Here is a 17,137-nt window from a genome sequence, read left to right on the forward strand (position 1 = left end):
AAGTAGAAACAAAGTAAATCATCTGCTTCATTTAAAACACTTTTACAGAAACCTTACATTTTTTTTAGATATCTGACCGGTAATCAACTTAATTAAGTCCGACATTCCAGCTTTGCCCAGTCTAGAGTAGAGCAATAAGGAGGGAGCTCAACATGGACCCAAAAGACTGGCCATAGAAATACCATGTTGAATCACTGATAGGTGAGAATTGATTTCCCAATGATCTGGCAACAGTAAACAACAAAATGTGGTTGAGAGGGCCAGATTAATAGTCATCCAGGTGTCAGAGGAAGTTTTTCATCCCATCACTTTCTTTGGGCAATTACAGACGAACCTCGATTATCCAAATACCAATTATCTGAAAATCGGATTGTCCCGACAGAAACATTACGTCAAAGACGTGTTTCCAACAGTGATTGTGTCTTTTGTTTGCAGTGATTAAACAGGGACCGTCTCCAAATGAATGACCTCCCGCTCCCGCCCCCTCTCTCTCTCTCTCTCCCTCTCCACACTTTCGTTGGAGTCCTACAGAGGGTTGTACCCTAACAACTACCCCCTTCCCCAGATAATCTCTCCAACATTGTCCTGTACAGGATAAAGGTGGAACGTGTCAAAACGTTGCAGTAAAATGTTGTGTGCGCGCGCTATTTAGAGACTTACCCCACAAAGGCAGCTGCAGCAGCAGCACTCTTGTAGTTGATATCCAGTTTGGCCCCCGGAGAGGGAGCGGGGAGGGGGGGTGGTGGGTGGTGTTGGACAGGATTGTGGGGACGGGGTAGTCAGTGTTGGATGTAGGGGCGGCGGTGTTGGAGGGCTGGGGGGCAGTACTGGAAGGGGGGAGCAGGGTGGGGGTGCGGTGTTGGATCTGGTTGGGGGTGGACAGGGGCGCAGTGTTGGACAGGGTTGGGGGTGGGAGGGGCAGTGTTGGAATGGGTTGGGGCTCAGATAATTGATTAGCTGATCGCAATAGTGCTCAGCCATCTCATTCAGATAATCAAGGTTCCCCTGTATTAAGTTTGACTGAGTCAAAAGACTCCAAAGTTTCCCAATTTAAAAGAACATTTTACAGAGGATTCCAGAAGCATAGAAGCTGTCATCACAAGTTTTAATTTCCTAACCAGTTCCTATGGAGTCAGCCGTGTTAAGCATTCAGCATGGTCCCAAATCACAGGCAAGAGTGGTGTAATTTCAACAACTATTTGGCCATCGGAATAGCAGGATCAAAGCTTTGATCTGTACTGAGAGAGTTTTCTCTAGATTGTAAGGTACTAGTGCATGTATTCTGAAAGTTCCACTCTGCTATTCACTGAACACCTACATTAAAAAGCAGCACAAGCACCTGTAGGGGCATGTCTCTTAAGGAAAATGTTGAAAAGGTTTCAATCTCAAAAGTATTAACTTGAATTCATGCATCCACTATCATGACTCAGCATGCTCCAAACTGCTTGATATCCAAATAAAATACTTTTGAGATATAGTCACTGTACAAAGTAGACAATCACACCAGTTAATTCACATACAGCAATGAGATGATTGATCTCTTTTGATGATGTTGGTTAAGGGTCTAACATAAAGCATAACTATAAGAAAGCTTCCATGCTCTCCCTTCTTTAAGTGCTTCCCAGGAATATTTAAATCCCCAGGTCACAAGTGAATTTAGGAATCAACAAAAGCCTCCAAACTAACTTCTGAAAGAAATACTTTGATCGATTTAATTAGTTCACTTTTCAATTTTGGTAGTTTCACTTAAAGCAGATCATCAACTTTCAATTCTCAATTGTTAGCTTTTGGACCCACTTTCCTGCAAATAAATTTATGGCACTTAATTATGGTTTCTCAGTATCATTTCAGCCCGTCTGGTGCAAATGACCGGTTTGTTGATGTGACAAACCCCAACAAAAGTTAAAACTAGTAAGACCTAGATTACTTAAATTAGCATCCAACAAGAATTATACAAAGATCAGCAATCTCTGCACTTGATCATCCTGGTCCAAAGGAATAACCAAAATTGGAGTTCTCGCAAGTTACAGATGGAGAAAGTGTTCCCAATCCATAAAAGGTATTTATAGACAACGGCCACAAAGTAACATAAGGCACGAGTCCAAGCACAAACTTGTCAGTGACAAATATTTGAAGCAAATTTCCAAGTATACTTGCAAGCAGGTCCAGAATAGATGCGACCAAATTGGACCAATTATCAATATATGAAAAACACGTTCTCACCTTTGTGTAATTCATGATTAATTGCAATTTCTGCATTGTTGCACAATGGTAATCTTCGATCTTTTCCAATTATCTGGCCATTCAGGAAGGTACCATTCGAACTGTGATCTTCAATAAATACTACGAATGTGCTTCCAGGGCCCTTTTCCTAAGTAAGACCAGGAAATAAATTCTGAAACTGTGGTGTACTCTTTCAATTATTGAACTGGTTTGCTAAAATTGCTGGAAGTAGCACATTTATACCAATGCTATACATGCCATTTTGTTCATGTGAGCTAAAGTGTAACGGTGTGCTTCCACCCACAAAGTCAGCCAACGTTAGCATTGGTTATTCTAAGCTTAAGGAATACAGGTAGAATAGCAACAATCAAACCAAATGGGCAAAAAGTATTGCATTAATTGATCTTTAAATTTTGTTTGGAATTTAAAAGCACTCACTTCCAATTCCATGACCTTGCATTACCAGAAACCTTCAATTACAAATAACATTTCCAATGATTTTAACTGAAGCTGTTAAAAGTTCATCATTTCAGAAGGATATAAAAGAGGCATTCACCCCAGGACACCAGTCACTTTAAAGGATGCATAATTTCAAATTTTAAAAATGGACTAATATGGCTGTACCAAATAAACCGTATCTACTGAGATTAGATGAGCTGCATTTCAACAGGTCTTGGTTTGTAATTCCACTGTATGACACAATGTTTCACAAACGTCAGGAAGCATTGGTAAGGAAATTAAAGTAGTAATTACAATAACTAACTTTATAAACGCATACTGATCGCAGTACAGAATTTCCAAGTTTGGTGATTTTTTTAGAAAGGAACCACCATTCTTGGAGTTAGGGGAGAAAACTGGCAGAAAACTAGCCCTGGGTGAAGCAGTCTCTGCATCACTGGTAGCCTTCTGAGTATTAGTTTTCCAAATAGCAACGTTGACAGATTCTGCAGCTGTGTGGGGCATCACAGCAATCACAATCAGATTACTTTTCTTGCACGTATGCTCGAACAAGGACATATTTTAAAAAGGCAATCAAATCATTTTGTTCAAATATGAATCAATATTACATTTCTTAGTTTTCATATACAGAATATGATTCAGAACAACAGGTCGTATAAACTGACATTCAGATTCTAATCAACCAGACTCAAAAGGAAACTTTCAATGTCTTTTTATAGTCCTAGCTACAGTGTTGTCATAGCTCACTCTGATAATTCTGCAGTGTTTCTTGCTGTACGATTTGAAATGCTCCTTCCTCTTCAACACTGGATGATCAAAACAATAGTGACATGATTTATCCCTTCCGAACCAGTACTCGTCATCTAAGCAATCTGTGACAAAAAAAAAGGAGTTCTCAAATACCTTTCCACAAGATATACTCTCCTAGAATAATCAATGCAAATCAAAACTCGGATAAATAAAAAACATTTTTGAGTGAGGTGCTGGAGAGTGAATGTGCTCTCAGAACCATACATTAAGACAAGCCCAACGAAAAAAATCAGAAACAAAAACAGAAATTGCTGGAAAACCTCAGTGGGTCTGGCAGCATCTGTGGAGACAATACAGAATTTCCATTTTGGTCCAGTGATCGTTCTTCAGAACCTTCAGTGCTTTCTCTGCACAAACACTGCCAGACCTGCTGAGCTTTTCCAACAATTTAAGTTCTGGTTTCTGACTTCCAACATCCATGGTTCTTTGGTTATTTTTGTCTAATAAAAGTCACCCAGGTTTGGAAGAAATTCTTACATACAAACTGTCACTAAGTGAATTAAGTTAATCGGCCATAAGCAACATTTCTCTGCAAATATTCTTAACTCAGCATTGAGACAAATAGCTAGTGCTCTTCATCTGACCTCACCACAAGTTTCAAGCTGACAATAAACAGCAGCTAGCCATCAAATATCATTAAGTGTACAAAAATAAAAACAGGAAACAAAGCATATCAGGATATCTGACTTCAAAGTATTATATACTTGTCAAAGTACACAAGGCTTTTCAACATCATTTCAATAACTACCCTCATGTTTAAATAAATCAAAAAGGAAAGAAGTTTTAAAAATGGTTAATTTAAGGTGTCTCTCACTGTTGCAAGTTAGCTGCTTCATCAATTTCTAACACACAAGATTAAGACATTTGCTTGATGACACATTCATTTGCTCGCTCTTTGCTTCCTCAATCTGGCTCAAACAGAAACATCCAATTAAAACTTGGTCAAAAACGGACACTATATTATTGGCCTGTAAAATTTTGAAAACAGAAGCTCAACAATATGAAATGAACATTGAAGGTTAGTATCAGTGCTTCAAACCAGTTAATACCTAAAATATGTAAATTTATTACCAAAAACTTCTACACAATGTCAAGACCATTTTCAGGACAATTCAAAAACTGTTTATTACTCCATGTTTCTGGATCAAAATGTTGATCATTAGAACATAATATCGAGGAGCAGGAAGAGGCCTACTCATGCCTAATTCACCACCTCACACCTGCTCCGCCATCTGATATGATCATCACAGCCTCAACTCCACTCTCCTGCTAACTCCCCATAATCCTTCAACCCATTACTAATTAAATATCTGTATATCTCCTCAAAATTATTCAATGTCCCAGCAGACATCCTGCTCTGAAGTAGTGAATTCCAGAAAGTCACAACACAGAAGTAATTTCTCTTGATCTGTTTTAATTACTACTCCTTATCTTAAAATGACATTGTTTTAGATGGCCACACAAGGAAACATCCTTTCTATATCTACAATCCCCTTAAGCATCCTTTACATTTCAATTTGACCTGCTCTTTCTAAACTCTAGAGTGTTTAGGCCTGAAGTGCTCAATCTCTTTTCACAAGACAAACTCATCTGTGAAATCAACCTAGCGAACGTCCTCTGATGTGTCTCCAACACAACTGCTTCCTCAAGCATGGGGACCAAAATTGTGCACAATATTCCAGGTACTGTCTCTTTTTTATCAGCCTATTCCTTCTTTCAATATATGACTTATACTGTCTTTCTTTCCACAGCACTACTCAAAAATGAACAAAATCATAAATTATAAAAAGTATTATTGTTACTTCAAGCTTCATTTTGCACTTGGGAGGTTTATCAGACAAGATTCCAATGTATAACCTTTTTATTGTAATACCTGAACAATGTTCCAAAATATTTATATTACTGCAGAGATTAGGGACCTGCAATACTTTTTTACTTTCCTTTTCATAAATGAAATCCAGAAACAAGCATATGGCCCTTTCAGCTACTGACTTCTAAGGTAAACAAATACAGTGTGATATTTATAATTTCAGACATCTGATTTCATTTTTCTCAACTCAGAACAAGTCTCAAGCTATCACTTCAATAACATTACTATTGTGCCAACATAACACTACCAAGATCTCTATATTATTTATAGCCATGACAAAATTCAATCCACATAATTTATACATTTTATATAATCAATTCTCTGTACCATCACAACCTTCTCCTCTCATGTCTTTATGGCATTTGCCAACTTCAGTTTGTTACACCAACTACTCAGTAAAAGGAGAAACTTCAAATTAAAACAGCTGACTAGAAATTACAGCTGTTTTGGGGTACTGAATGGTAACTTAAATCACCAAATCAGCACAAAGAAAATGTAGGGTGGTTAGTGAGCTGGACGCAATACCCATCACATTGATAAAAGCTTTAAAACCCTGGTGTACAATGCCCACACGTGGAACAGGTTACAAGCTTTTTGAATTTGAAACTCAAGGGCCTACCGACAATACTGACCCTCCCAGTCCTGCAAGAACGACTACGCTCAAGCAAAACTTGAATGGGCACCATATTAGACTTCAATTAACAAGGGAGCTTTAAATATTTATTTATCCAACTATAAAGCCTTTGGATAGTACGATCACCTTTTATTGTAAATGCACATAGCAAGATTGTTTTAATTTTCATCACAAAGGGAATACTGCAATCTGTAGGTGTTTCTTTTATACTTGAAGGTTTTTTAAAAATAATCTAGCTGACATCAAAAACAGTGAAAATTGAAAATAAATGAAAAATAGTCCAATAATAGAATCAGATCAGCTACAGTTTATGAGCAATTACTGCAAAATTCAATTTAAGCTTTCAGTTTGGAAACATCTACACCACTTTACAAGAATTCAGAGCAGACAATACAGGAGCAGACAATTCAGAACAATACAGGAGTATTGTTTGGTTGACTTTCCCCTTTGTGTCAATACAAAAAGGTCGAATGAAAATAAAAGTGCAGAGGCCGAGGTTCAAGTTCTGCCTGTTTCAGAAGTGTGTAATAACATCTGGGCTGAAAATGTGTTGCTGGTTAAAGCACAGCAGGTTAGGCAGCATCCAAGGAATAGGAAATTCGACGTTTCGGGCATAAGCCCTTCATCAGGAATGAATCGTTGTAATAACATCTGGGAACGAGTTGATCAGAGCGTGCTTAGCTACCAGTCCAAACTCAGAAGCTCACCCAGGTACCTAATACAGTACTCAGAATTATCCATGATTTGGAGATGCCGGTGTTAGACTGGGGTGTACAAAGTTAAAAATCACACAACACCAGGTTATAGTCCAACAGGTTTAATTGGAAGCACACTAGCTTTCGGAGCGACGCTCCTTCCTCAGCGTCGCTCCGAAAGCTAGTGTGCTTCCAATTAAACCTGTTGGACTATAACCTGGTGTTGTGTGATTTTTAACAGAATTATCCAGGTCAGCTCAACTCTAAGCACCCAAAATACGTACGATAGATCGAAACTGAAGTGATGCTGGCTCTTGCCATGTCCATAACATTTGATACCTTTCAGAATCAATTGCCTGAAGCACAAGTTCTACAAGTTTTTTTGTTTTAAAAGTACTCACCCAAGTTCCAAAATCCTTTTTCAAGCGCCCAGAGGCGTCCCCAAGGTTTAGGCAATTCTTCCACTTCTGGAATGGTAGCAAGATCCTGGGTAGGGTTGGAATCCAGGATGACAGTGCCTGCTGAGGATAGGCTGCTCGATCCAGTGCCGCTGGTGGACGAGGCGGACTGAGACTGACTCTGGGACTGTGATTGGGATGTGCTGGTAACGGTCTCCTTCGACATTGTAGGCTTGAGACCAAACAAAAATGACTTTAACAGTAGGAGAGTTTGAGGAGGAGGGAGGGAAAGGCGAGAATGAACCCCTCACCGCAATTCTCGGCGACGTGGTGAATTAAAACAAAAGATGTTAAACCCCACTTTTTTAAAAAAAAAGAAAGAGAGCAGTGGGCATAAACTATGGGAGATTTTCGGTGAAAATGATCATTGTTTATTCTGCTGCATTAAAAAGAGTTGGTGCTAAATCTCAACCCATCGCAACTCGGTCCTGAGTTTGCTTCCCATCGGCAAAACAAAAAAAAACCTAACTGAATGGAATCAAACGCCAATTAGGCATATATAAAAGGTCCAAGTGTGAACAAAATGTGTAAATCCACATTAATGGCAATAGATGAAAATAACATAAGGGAAGGCTGACAAGGTCCCCAGAAATTGTCTTTCTCCGAGAGAACAGCTCAGTCTCAACCTCTTCAGGGCAACGTGTGCAATTAACCCTATGTTTCCGCAGTATCTAACGCACAAAAATCTTATGTCCTTTACAGATTGTAGAAAGAGATTTCGCTTTAAAGCTGTTCACGTCCCTCCCATTCTCCCGCCCGAAACCCAGACATGCCGCAACCACGCCTTTGACTTTCACCTTTGACCTCCCTCCCAACTGCTACCCACGGCACGAGCAAAATATTTTTATCATTCTATCATATCTTTGCGGGCAAACACAAATCACTTATGATTCTAAACCCTCCTTGGATTCGTAAAAGTTTTATTTATCTCCCGCCCCCCAAAAAGCGTGGCTGCTGACGCAAGGAATTCTGGGGAAGGGGGTGACGGTTGGGCTTTGACCGTTATATTTTTAAAAAAACGAGGACTGGCGATGGTTTGCATTCGACTTTTTTCGACGTCTTTCGCTTCTGCGGTTGTTAAAAGGTGGGAATAACTTTTGGAAAGGCGGAACTTTGGGAAAAGTGGATTGTTTTCGGTCGCCATGGCAACCGGGGAGCCCATCGAACTTGCTGCTTCGCCTCAAGTTCCGCCTTAGAGACTCCCATTGGTCAATTGGTCACGTGAATGTCAATAATGGGAGCTACTATTGGTTAACTCGGGTGTCAATCATTACACGGGCGGGGACCGCTTCATCATCAAGGTAGGTTGAGGGGTTGGTTGGGCGGTATGGTCTGTTTCCTCCTTATCTGTGGGGGAGAAACGGGATTAAAAACAACCACAGTAATGTTGTTATTATAATTTTTGGAGGAAGAGTAATTTACGCTGTCAGATATTGGAGATTGACAGTTTTTTTTTGTTTGAATTCTGCTCTCAGTTCGAAGGCAATGGTGCTCACCGAGAAATCTTCCAAGGAAGATGCTGATGCTGGGACAGAGGCGGGAGAGGGAGAGAGAGAGACTGACAAGGTGGATAGAACAGAAGGAGTTCAGAAGGTTCGTGCAGCAGGTGTTTACCTACATCAACTCGGGGGTATCAGCAGCAAGCCCCCCAGCAGACCCCGCAACTCCTTCAGCAGAGGCAGCGTCGACTTCAAAGTAGGTTCGATGTGTTATTCTGTGCATATAGTCACGCATGTCATAGCCTGGGCCAGCATTTGTTGCCCGTCCCTTTTTTTTTGTATTTAAGAGCCAACCGCGGGAGTAGAGTCACAGGTAAGGTCTCCCCCGTGTCTTAGCAGAACATAGTGCTGCTCTCTCGTTAGAGAGAGAGGTGGTGTTAGAAACCAAACTCAATAAAATTTAGACGAGACCACCAAAACTGGAAACAAGACAGTTTATTACGAACTTGCAAATAAGGGTTTCAATTGCATAAGCAAATTAGAATTTAGGTTAGTGTACGCTTATAGCTGAAAATGTGTTGCTGGAAAAACGCAGCAGGTCAGGCAGCATCCAAGGAACAGGAAATTCGACGTTTCGGGCATAAGCCTTTCTTCAGGAATGTACAGTTATACCCTTTTGAGCTGAGTGAGGTCATCTCTCCAGACTCCTAATGACACAATTTCTCTGACTATTTTGCCTCTACCCATCCTGCTCCACACCCATTGCCCCTTTCTTTCCAAGTTGGCAATTTCCCCCTTGCACGTGCTGTCATAAGACTAAACTCTTATCTCGATGTTCCCCTTTGTAAATTCTTTCATTATCCATAGGTACATTCCATTCTTGTACGTACATCTTAACAATATATCTTTTTCATGTTTCGCTTATATGTTTCAGTTATCTTGGCTTTTTGCTGAAACTGTTGTTTTAAACATTATGGTAAAAGGAATTATTTTCTTTAATAAATCTACATTAAAGTTAGTACATAATTATCCATAATTATGCACTGAAAAGTAGAGATACTCTTCCCTAAATACCTGCAGAGTTAATAGTTCTCTTGCTGTACCCCTTTTCTGTATGCTTTTGCTATATCTACAAAAACAATACTTTTCCCCATTTCTAACAATGGTGAATGGTGGCATAATTGGAGGGTCACCATGCTTCGGGTGAGGAGAGAGATTGAGAAGGAGAGCCCTTCATGGTAAGCTCAGTCAGTGTGGAAATTGAACCCATGGTATTGATATCACTGTTTGCAAACAAACTGTCCAGCTAACTGACCCAAGTAGGCCAACTGACAAGTGCAACAATTATATTTTTATTAGTGGGTGTGGCTGGCTGTGCCCATCACTCATTGCTGTAGGTATAGAGTTGCAGGTAAGCCAGACCAGGTAAGGATGATGGATTTCCTTCCCTAAAGTACATTATTTAACTAAATGTTTGTTTTGTTTTTAAATGGCTATCAACTGCAGTTACATGGTCAACATTTTTTAAAAATGATTTCACCTTTCACCATCTGACATGATGGGAATTGATCCTTTGTCCCCAGAAATTAGCTTGGGGTTCTAAATTACCAACAGAAGTCCTTTCCTGACCTGACCCAGGGCATCTGGCCTGTCCCTCCATTAAGATCAAATTGTCCCAAATGTGGAACAATTCCCCAACCTGGAGAGGCACTTGTCATCTAAGGCAGACATTGATGCGGAGATCCACAAGTACTGCCTTCGGCCACCTTCAGATGAGTGTCTTCAACAACCACGACATCTATACTGATACAGAAAACTTATCAATAACTAGCATCTGTGGGCATAGGAGTGTGCTGGTTGTTAAAATATTCGAACTGATTATGTGAATCTCTTGATCAATGTAAAAACACACACTAAGTAATAGAAACATAATGCAGGAGGTATACACATCACTGTTATACTTTACTTACAGCATAAATCACTTAAATAATGATGCAACCTAGCCTTAAATAAAATTTAATGGCAGCAAGCCTTCTCACTCTCAGCCTCAACTGGCTACTTGAACGTTGCGGAGATTGCGATAATGCAGTAAACTTAGGGTATTTCAAGGAGGTTTATTTTTTGCTGGTTTATTGAGAGTGCAAGTTCTTAAAACAAAGTTTGCTGTGCTAGGATCCTCAACTATAAGGCAGTCAGTGTTCAAATTTTTCTATATTGTTTAGAAGTGTTGACTATGTTTTTCATCCATGAAGGGTTCAGAAAAGATTACAAGGATTGCCAAGTTTGGAGGAGTTGAAATATAGGCAGAGGCCAAATAGGCTGGGGCTTTTTTGCCTGGAGCGTTGGAAACTGAGGGGTGACTTTATAGAGGTTGTTATGAAGATGTGGATGTACTGTACTCTTAAGAAAGTTAATAGCCAGTAGAACTACCTGATAGCACCAAGTGTTCTGAAAAAACAGGTTACATTTGGTTGAACAACTGGATTAGCTGGTTGCCTGGAGACAAAAACAGATACAAAATCAGCCAATTGGTTTAAATTATACCATGAAAAATACCAAATTCCAGTCAACTTTGAATTTAGTATGTTGACAATCTTAAAGCCAATGACACAATCTGATGCTTTGGGGATATATGACCATGGAAAATTGAACAGTTGAGAGGAGAACTGCCAAATACCAGCTTGTAAAGACTGCCAGAAAAATAGCTCTGTTAAAGGTACCTTTTATTGATCGGTAACCTGTGAAGCAGAATCCCCAAGAAGAAGAAAAGAAGACAGGAATACAGAGAAGACTAAAAGCTGCCCCGGCTTTGTTTTGTAAATCTTAATCAGGGGGTGTTATCAGACTAGTATTACAGAAGGGAAGATAAAAGCTAGGTTAGAGGAAGGAGTTGTAAATAGTTGTTTACGGCACAGGATAAATCTGTTCTGTATTGCTGGTTTAAATTAAGCAGGAGGGTTTACCCCATGTCGTAACAGGTTGGGGGCTCATCATTGGGATTTGAACTGGTTTAGACAGATTTGAATAGATTTGGGGGTACATAAAATCCCAACAAATTTAAACACCTGCAGGTCAGTGTCCTAGATCTTTAAATAAAAGTTAGGAGAGAGAATTTGTTTCCTTTGGTAGCTTGTGGTTGATTAAAGTAAAAGTGAGAGAAATGGCTCTTAAAATTGCTAAAGAGGTTCTGGGATTTGAAAGTGATTCTTAAATTTGCCAAGAAAGTTTAGAAGTTTTAACCAGGGTTTAACCAAGGACAAAAGTAAATCTGAAATTTTAAGGGAATTACTGAAACACTAAGGTGTGGTCCAAGGATTTATGGATAATGCTTGGTCAGACTAAACTGGTAGGCCGAGCTAGTGAAGGTATTTGCCGCATTATCAGAATCACAGTGCGGAAACAGGCCATTTGACCCAACCAATCCACACCGCAGAGTATCCTACCCAAACCCACTCCCCTACCCCATTACTCTAGATTTCCCTTAATGAACACACTTAACCTACACCTCCATGAACACTACAGGCAATTTAGCATGGCTAATCCACCTAACCTGCACATCTTTGGATTGTGGGAACAAACTGGAGCACCTAGAGGAGACCTATACAGAGACTGGGAGAATATGCAAACTCCAGATGGGTCCCTGGCACTGAGGTAGCAGTGCTAACCACTGAGCCACTGTGCAGCTGGGTTTTTTTTCTCCCTCCTTTTTCTATACCTACAGTTCCTCTCTCCTAATCTTCCTAAAGTATATGCAGGTATATATTGTTTACCGCTGTGACTCAGTTGAGACAGTTATTAAGGGCTCTCTCCACAAGTCAAAATGTCTTCTCTGGATCTGTTTGATCCAAACTGCCGACAGACAACAATCAAGGTCTTCAGGAAATTTGTTGGGAATTCCACAATTAGAGAATATTCTGGAATGGCAACAGGAAGCAGCAGCCTTTCCCTGAGGATTGGCTGTGAGTGTAGCAGGTTTATTTACTTGAAAATCCTGCTTTATGCCACCCATTGCCCCCCTCAGAGGCACGTTTCTCTCAAAGCAAGCCACGTTCTGTCCACTGTTCTCTGACAAGAACACTGCCTCCCCCAACACTGCGCTCCTCTCCCTATCAACCAGTCCAGGCCATATACACACAGAGCTGCGTGCAGCCGGTTTCTGTGGAAATGCATTCAAGTGTGTTTCAGATGCCTGGGGACAAGAGAGAAGGAGTTGTGCCAAGAGGGAGGCTCCGATAGCAGAATGTTGGAAAAAGACAGAGCAATGCCTGACACTAACACTACAACATATACCTTCACCACCCTGTCCCTCTCTCTGTCTCAAATACACAGACCCCAAGAAATCCAAACTTCACAATCCTCCAGCTCAGCAGCCCAGCCCTTCCCAGAGTGCTTGATTACCTCCCACTTCCTGGTACTCGCTGTTTGGCAGGGAATCCTTCTTGCTGTTCTCGGAGGCTAGGAAGAGGTGAAGATGTTGTGAATTGAGCTGTGCCCACTCCGACTGCATTCCCCCACCGTCATGACATCTCTCTCTCTGTCTCTCTGTATCTCTCTAACACACAGTATCTGCATGCAGCAATCAAGGCCTTCCTCTGCTCCACAGCAGTTTGCCCAGGCGCTCAAACTGCAAGGTCAGTGGAAAGTGCCCAATCTCCCTCTGACCTTTTGGCTCTGCCTGAGGCGAGTCCCCTGCAGCAAACCAGCAGCCTTTCTGCATATTCAGATGAGATATCAAGAGATTATGAAGAGGTTAAACAGGCTATTTTAATTGCTTATGAATACTGCCAGAAGCATATATACAATGGTTCAGAAACATAAAGAAGGAACTAGGTCAGACTTTCGTTGTGTTTGAAAGTATTAAGCATTGTCATTTTGATCGATGGGTGCATGCTTTCAAAATAGATAGGACCTTTTGAGGCTCTAAGAGAAATCATTATGCTGGAGAAGTTTAAAAACTTCCTTCCAGATATGGTAAGAATTCACGTGGAGGAATAGCAAGTTCATGAAGTGAGAAGGGCAGCAGCATTAGCAGATGAGTACACGCTGGTGCATAAGACCAACTTCTGGCCAGAATATTGTCCTGTGAGGGATAGAATTAGAATGCAGGAGAGAGAGAGAGAACCTGCACAGTTACCGCCTTTGCTGTTTGAATTCGTGTATCACTGGACATCGGAGTGCATCTGGGAAAATTTAACAAATGGTGAAATTCACAACTAATCTTAGAGGAACTGTTGGGCAAAGTTCACAGCACAGAATCGGGTAAGTTAATCGTTGTTTTAAGTCTGTCCAAGAGAAAGGTCATATTAGTGAGTACAGTGGATTCTTTCTTGATTATATGTTTTTGGAGAGAAGTCTCTTGATTAAACTTAAAATGTAAGCCACAGCTATTAATTTAACCTAGGGCAGTGTTTGTAGAAGAATAAGACGGTGTTATTTTCGGGTCTGTAGATTGTGAAGAGCAAAAATGGCCTTTGCAGTGATATGTACTTCTTGTCAGGTGTGGGAGTTTAAAGAGAGTTTAAGGGTTACTGCGGATTATATCGGCTATAAATGCTGTTGGATGCAAATCTTATCAGATCGAGTAGATCGGTTGGAGAGACAGACAGAAGCGATGAGGAATATGCAACAGCAACAGTATGTGATGGATGGCAGTCATACGAAGGGGGAAAAGTCTCAGATACAGTCACATAGATGAGTTAACTCTAGGAAGGGTAAGAGAGGTAGGCAGCTAGTGCAGGAGTCTTTTGTGGTTATACCCATTTTGTATGCTGTTTTGGAAAATGTAGGGGGTGATGGATTCTCAGGTGAACATAGCACAGACAGCCAAGTTTATGGTATTGAGACTGGCTCTAATGCAACGAGTGGTACGTCGGCTTCCAAGAGATCAATTGTGTTCGGGAGCTCTGTAGTCTGAGGTACACACAAACGTTTCTGTGGCCAGCAGCGAAAAAGCAGAATGTGTGGTGTTTCCCTGGTGCCAGAATCAAGGATGTCTCCGAGAGGGTGCAGAATGTTCTCAGGGGAGAGAGGGGCCAGCAGGAGGTCATGTTCCACCTTGGAACCAATGACATAGGAAGGGAAAAGGTTGAGATTCTGAAGGGAGATTACAGAGAATTAGGCAGAAATTTAAAAAGGAAGTCCTCAAGGGTAGTAATATCTGGATTACTCCCAGTGCTACGAGCTAGTGAGGGCAGGAATAGGAGTATAGAAGAGATGAATGCATGGTTAAGAAGCTGGTGTATGGAGGAAGGATCCACATTTTTGGATCATTGGAATCTCTTTTGGGGTAGAAGTGACCTGTACAATAAGGACGGATTGCACCCAAATTGGAAGGGGACTATTATACTGGCACGGAAATTTGTTAGAACTGCTTGGGAGGATTTAAACTAGTAAGGGGGGGGCGGGTGCTGGTGGGATCCAGGGAGATAGTGAGGAAAGAGATCGATCTGAGATGGGTACAGCTGAGAACAGAAGTGAGTCAAACAGTCAGGGCAGGCAGGGACAAGGTGGGACACATAAATTAAACTGCATTTATTTCAATGCAAGGGGCCTAACAGGGAAGGCAGATGAACTCAGGGCATGGTTAGGAACATGGGACTGGGATATCATAGCAATTACAGAAACATGGCTCGGGGTGGGCAGGTTAATGTTCCAGGATATAAATGCTACAGGAAGGATAGAAAGGGAGGCAAGAGAGGGGGGGGGGGAGTGGCATTTTTGATAAGGGATAGCATTACAGCTGTGCTGAGGGAGGATATTCCCAGAAATACATCCAGGGAAGTTATTTGGGTGGAACTGAGAAATAAGAAAGGAATGATCACCTTATTGGAATTGTATTATAGACCCCCCCCGCCCCGATAGTCCAAGGGAAATTGAGAAACAAACTTGTAAGGAGATCTTGGCTATCTGTAAGAATAATTAAGGTAGTTATGGTTGGGGATTTTAACTTTCCAAACATCGACTGGGACTTCCAATAGTGATAAATGTTTAGATGGAGAGGAATTTTTTAAGTGTGTACAAGACAATTTTCTGATTCAGTATGCGGTTGTAATGTGCAACACTTGACTTACTCTTGGGAAATAAGGCAGGGCAGGTGACTGAGGTGTCAGTGGGGGAGCACTTTAGGGCCAATGACCATAATTCTATTTGTTTTAAAATAGTGATGGAAAAGAATAGACTAGATCTAAAAGTTGAAGTTGTAAATTGGAGAAAGGCCCATTTTTGACAGTATTAAGCAAGAATTTTCGAAAGCTGATTCGGGGGCAGATGTTCGCAGGTAAAGGGACAGCTGGAAAATGGGAAGTCTTCAGAGATGAGATAACAAGAATCCAGAGGAAGTATATTCCTGTCAGGGTGAAAGGGAAGGCTGGTAGGTATAGGGAATGCTGGATGACAAAAGAAATTGAGGGTTTGGTTAAGTAAAAAAAGGAAGCATATGTATGGTATAGACAGGATAGATCGAGTGAATCCTTAGAGTATAAAGGAAGTAGGAGTAAACCTAAGAGGGAAATCAGGAAGGCAAAAAGGGGACATGAGATAGCTTTGGCAACTAAAATTAAGGAGAATCCAAAGAGTTTTTACAAATATATTAAGGACAAAAGGATAACTAGGGAGAGAATAGGGCCCCTCAAAGATCAGCAAGGTGGCCTTTGTGTGAAGCCACAGAAAATGGGGGAGATACAAAGTGAATATTTTGCATTAGTATTTACTGTAGAAAAGGATATGGAAGACATAGACTGTAGGGAAATAGATGGTGACATCATGCAAAATGTCCAGATAACCTAGGAGGAAGTGCTGGAGGTCTTGAAACGGCAGGTTTGTGCAGAGGAGAAAGGGGTCGAAGTGCACCAGCTTGTGTTGCCGATAACATACAGGTAGCACATAAACTAGCTGTTGGAAGTCACCTCTGGGTACGAAAGACTCAGAGTAAGGTTCAAAAACATTTTTATTGGCCTGAAATGCATAAGGATGTAGCTAACTTTTGGCATACATGTCATACTTGTCAAATGGTAGGTAAGCCACAGGCAGTTATAAAGCCAGCACCTTTGTTGCCAATTCCCGCATTTGAAGAACCTTTCACGTGGATTATAATTGATTGTGTCGGTCCCCTCCCTAAAACAAAAAGTGGGATCACGTTCTTGTTAACCATAATTGCTGTGTCTACCAGATTTCTGGAGGCAACACCATTACGAAATATCAAGGCAAAAAGATTGTAGTAGGAGTTAGTAGCTTTCTTCACACGGTATGGGATACCAGAGAGATTCAGTCAGACTGCGGGTCAAGTTTTATTGCTAGGCTGTTTTAAAGAGGTTATGGATAGCTTGGGTATACAGCACTTTAAATCCAGTGCGTATTTTCGTGAATCCCAGGGAGCATTTGAAAGGTGGCATCAGACTTTGAAGACCATGTTATAGAGCATACTGTCAGGATTATCCGAACAATTGGGATAAAGGTATCCCATTCGTATTTTTGCCATTGGAGATGCCCCAAATGAATCTACTCAGTTCACTCCCTTTGAGTTAACATTTGGGCATGAAGTGAGAGGCCCT

At 41.0% G+C, this 17,137-nt stretch overlaps 2 protein-coding genes across 2 annotated transcripts in view; one reads left to right on the plus strand and one right to left on the minus strand.

Moving 5' to 3' along the window:
• The window catches only part of chek2 (checkpoint kinase 2), a 38,138-nt gene extending 30,260 nt beyond the window's left edge, over positions 1-7,878 (minus strand). The window contains exons 1-3 of the mRNA XM_060843918.1: positions 7,093-7,878; positions 3,430-3,554; positions 2,224-2,371 (exon numbers count right to left, since the gene is read on the minus strand). Coding sequence (XP_060699901.1) covers positions 2,224-2,371; positions 3,430-3,554; positions 7,093-7,315 — 496 coding nt within the window. The 5' untranslated portion in view covers positions 7,316-7,878. The remainder of the gene's footprint in view (positions 1-2,223; positions 2,372-3,429; positions 3,555-7,092) is intronic.
• Positions 7,879-8,419: 541 nt separating this feature from the next.
• LOC132827287 (leucine-rich repeat-containing protein 74B-like) overlaps positions 8,420-17,137 on the plus strand; it is a 66,222-nt gene continuing 57,504 nt past the window's right edge. Inside the window, exons 1-2 of the mRNA XM_060843920.1 lie at positions 8,420-8,450; positions 8,625-8,844. Of these exons, the coding sequence (XP_060699903.1) occupies positions 8,635-8,844 (210 nt within the window). The 5' untranslated portion in view covers positions 8,420-8,450; positions 8,625-8,634. The remainder of the gene's footprint in view (positions 8,451-8,624; positions 8,845-17,137) is intronic.

This window comes from Hemiscyllium ocellatum, chromosome 24 (genome assembly GCF_020745735.1).
Source record: "Hemiscyllium ocellatum isolate sHemOce1 chromosome 24, sHemOce1.pat.X.cur, whole genome shotgun sequence".
Taxonomy (NCBI): Eukaryota; Metazoa; Chordata; class Chondrichthyes; order Orectolobiformes; family Hemiscylliidae; genus Hemiscyllium; species Hemiscyllium ocellatum.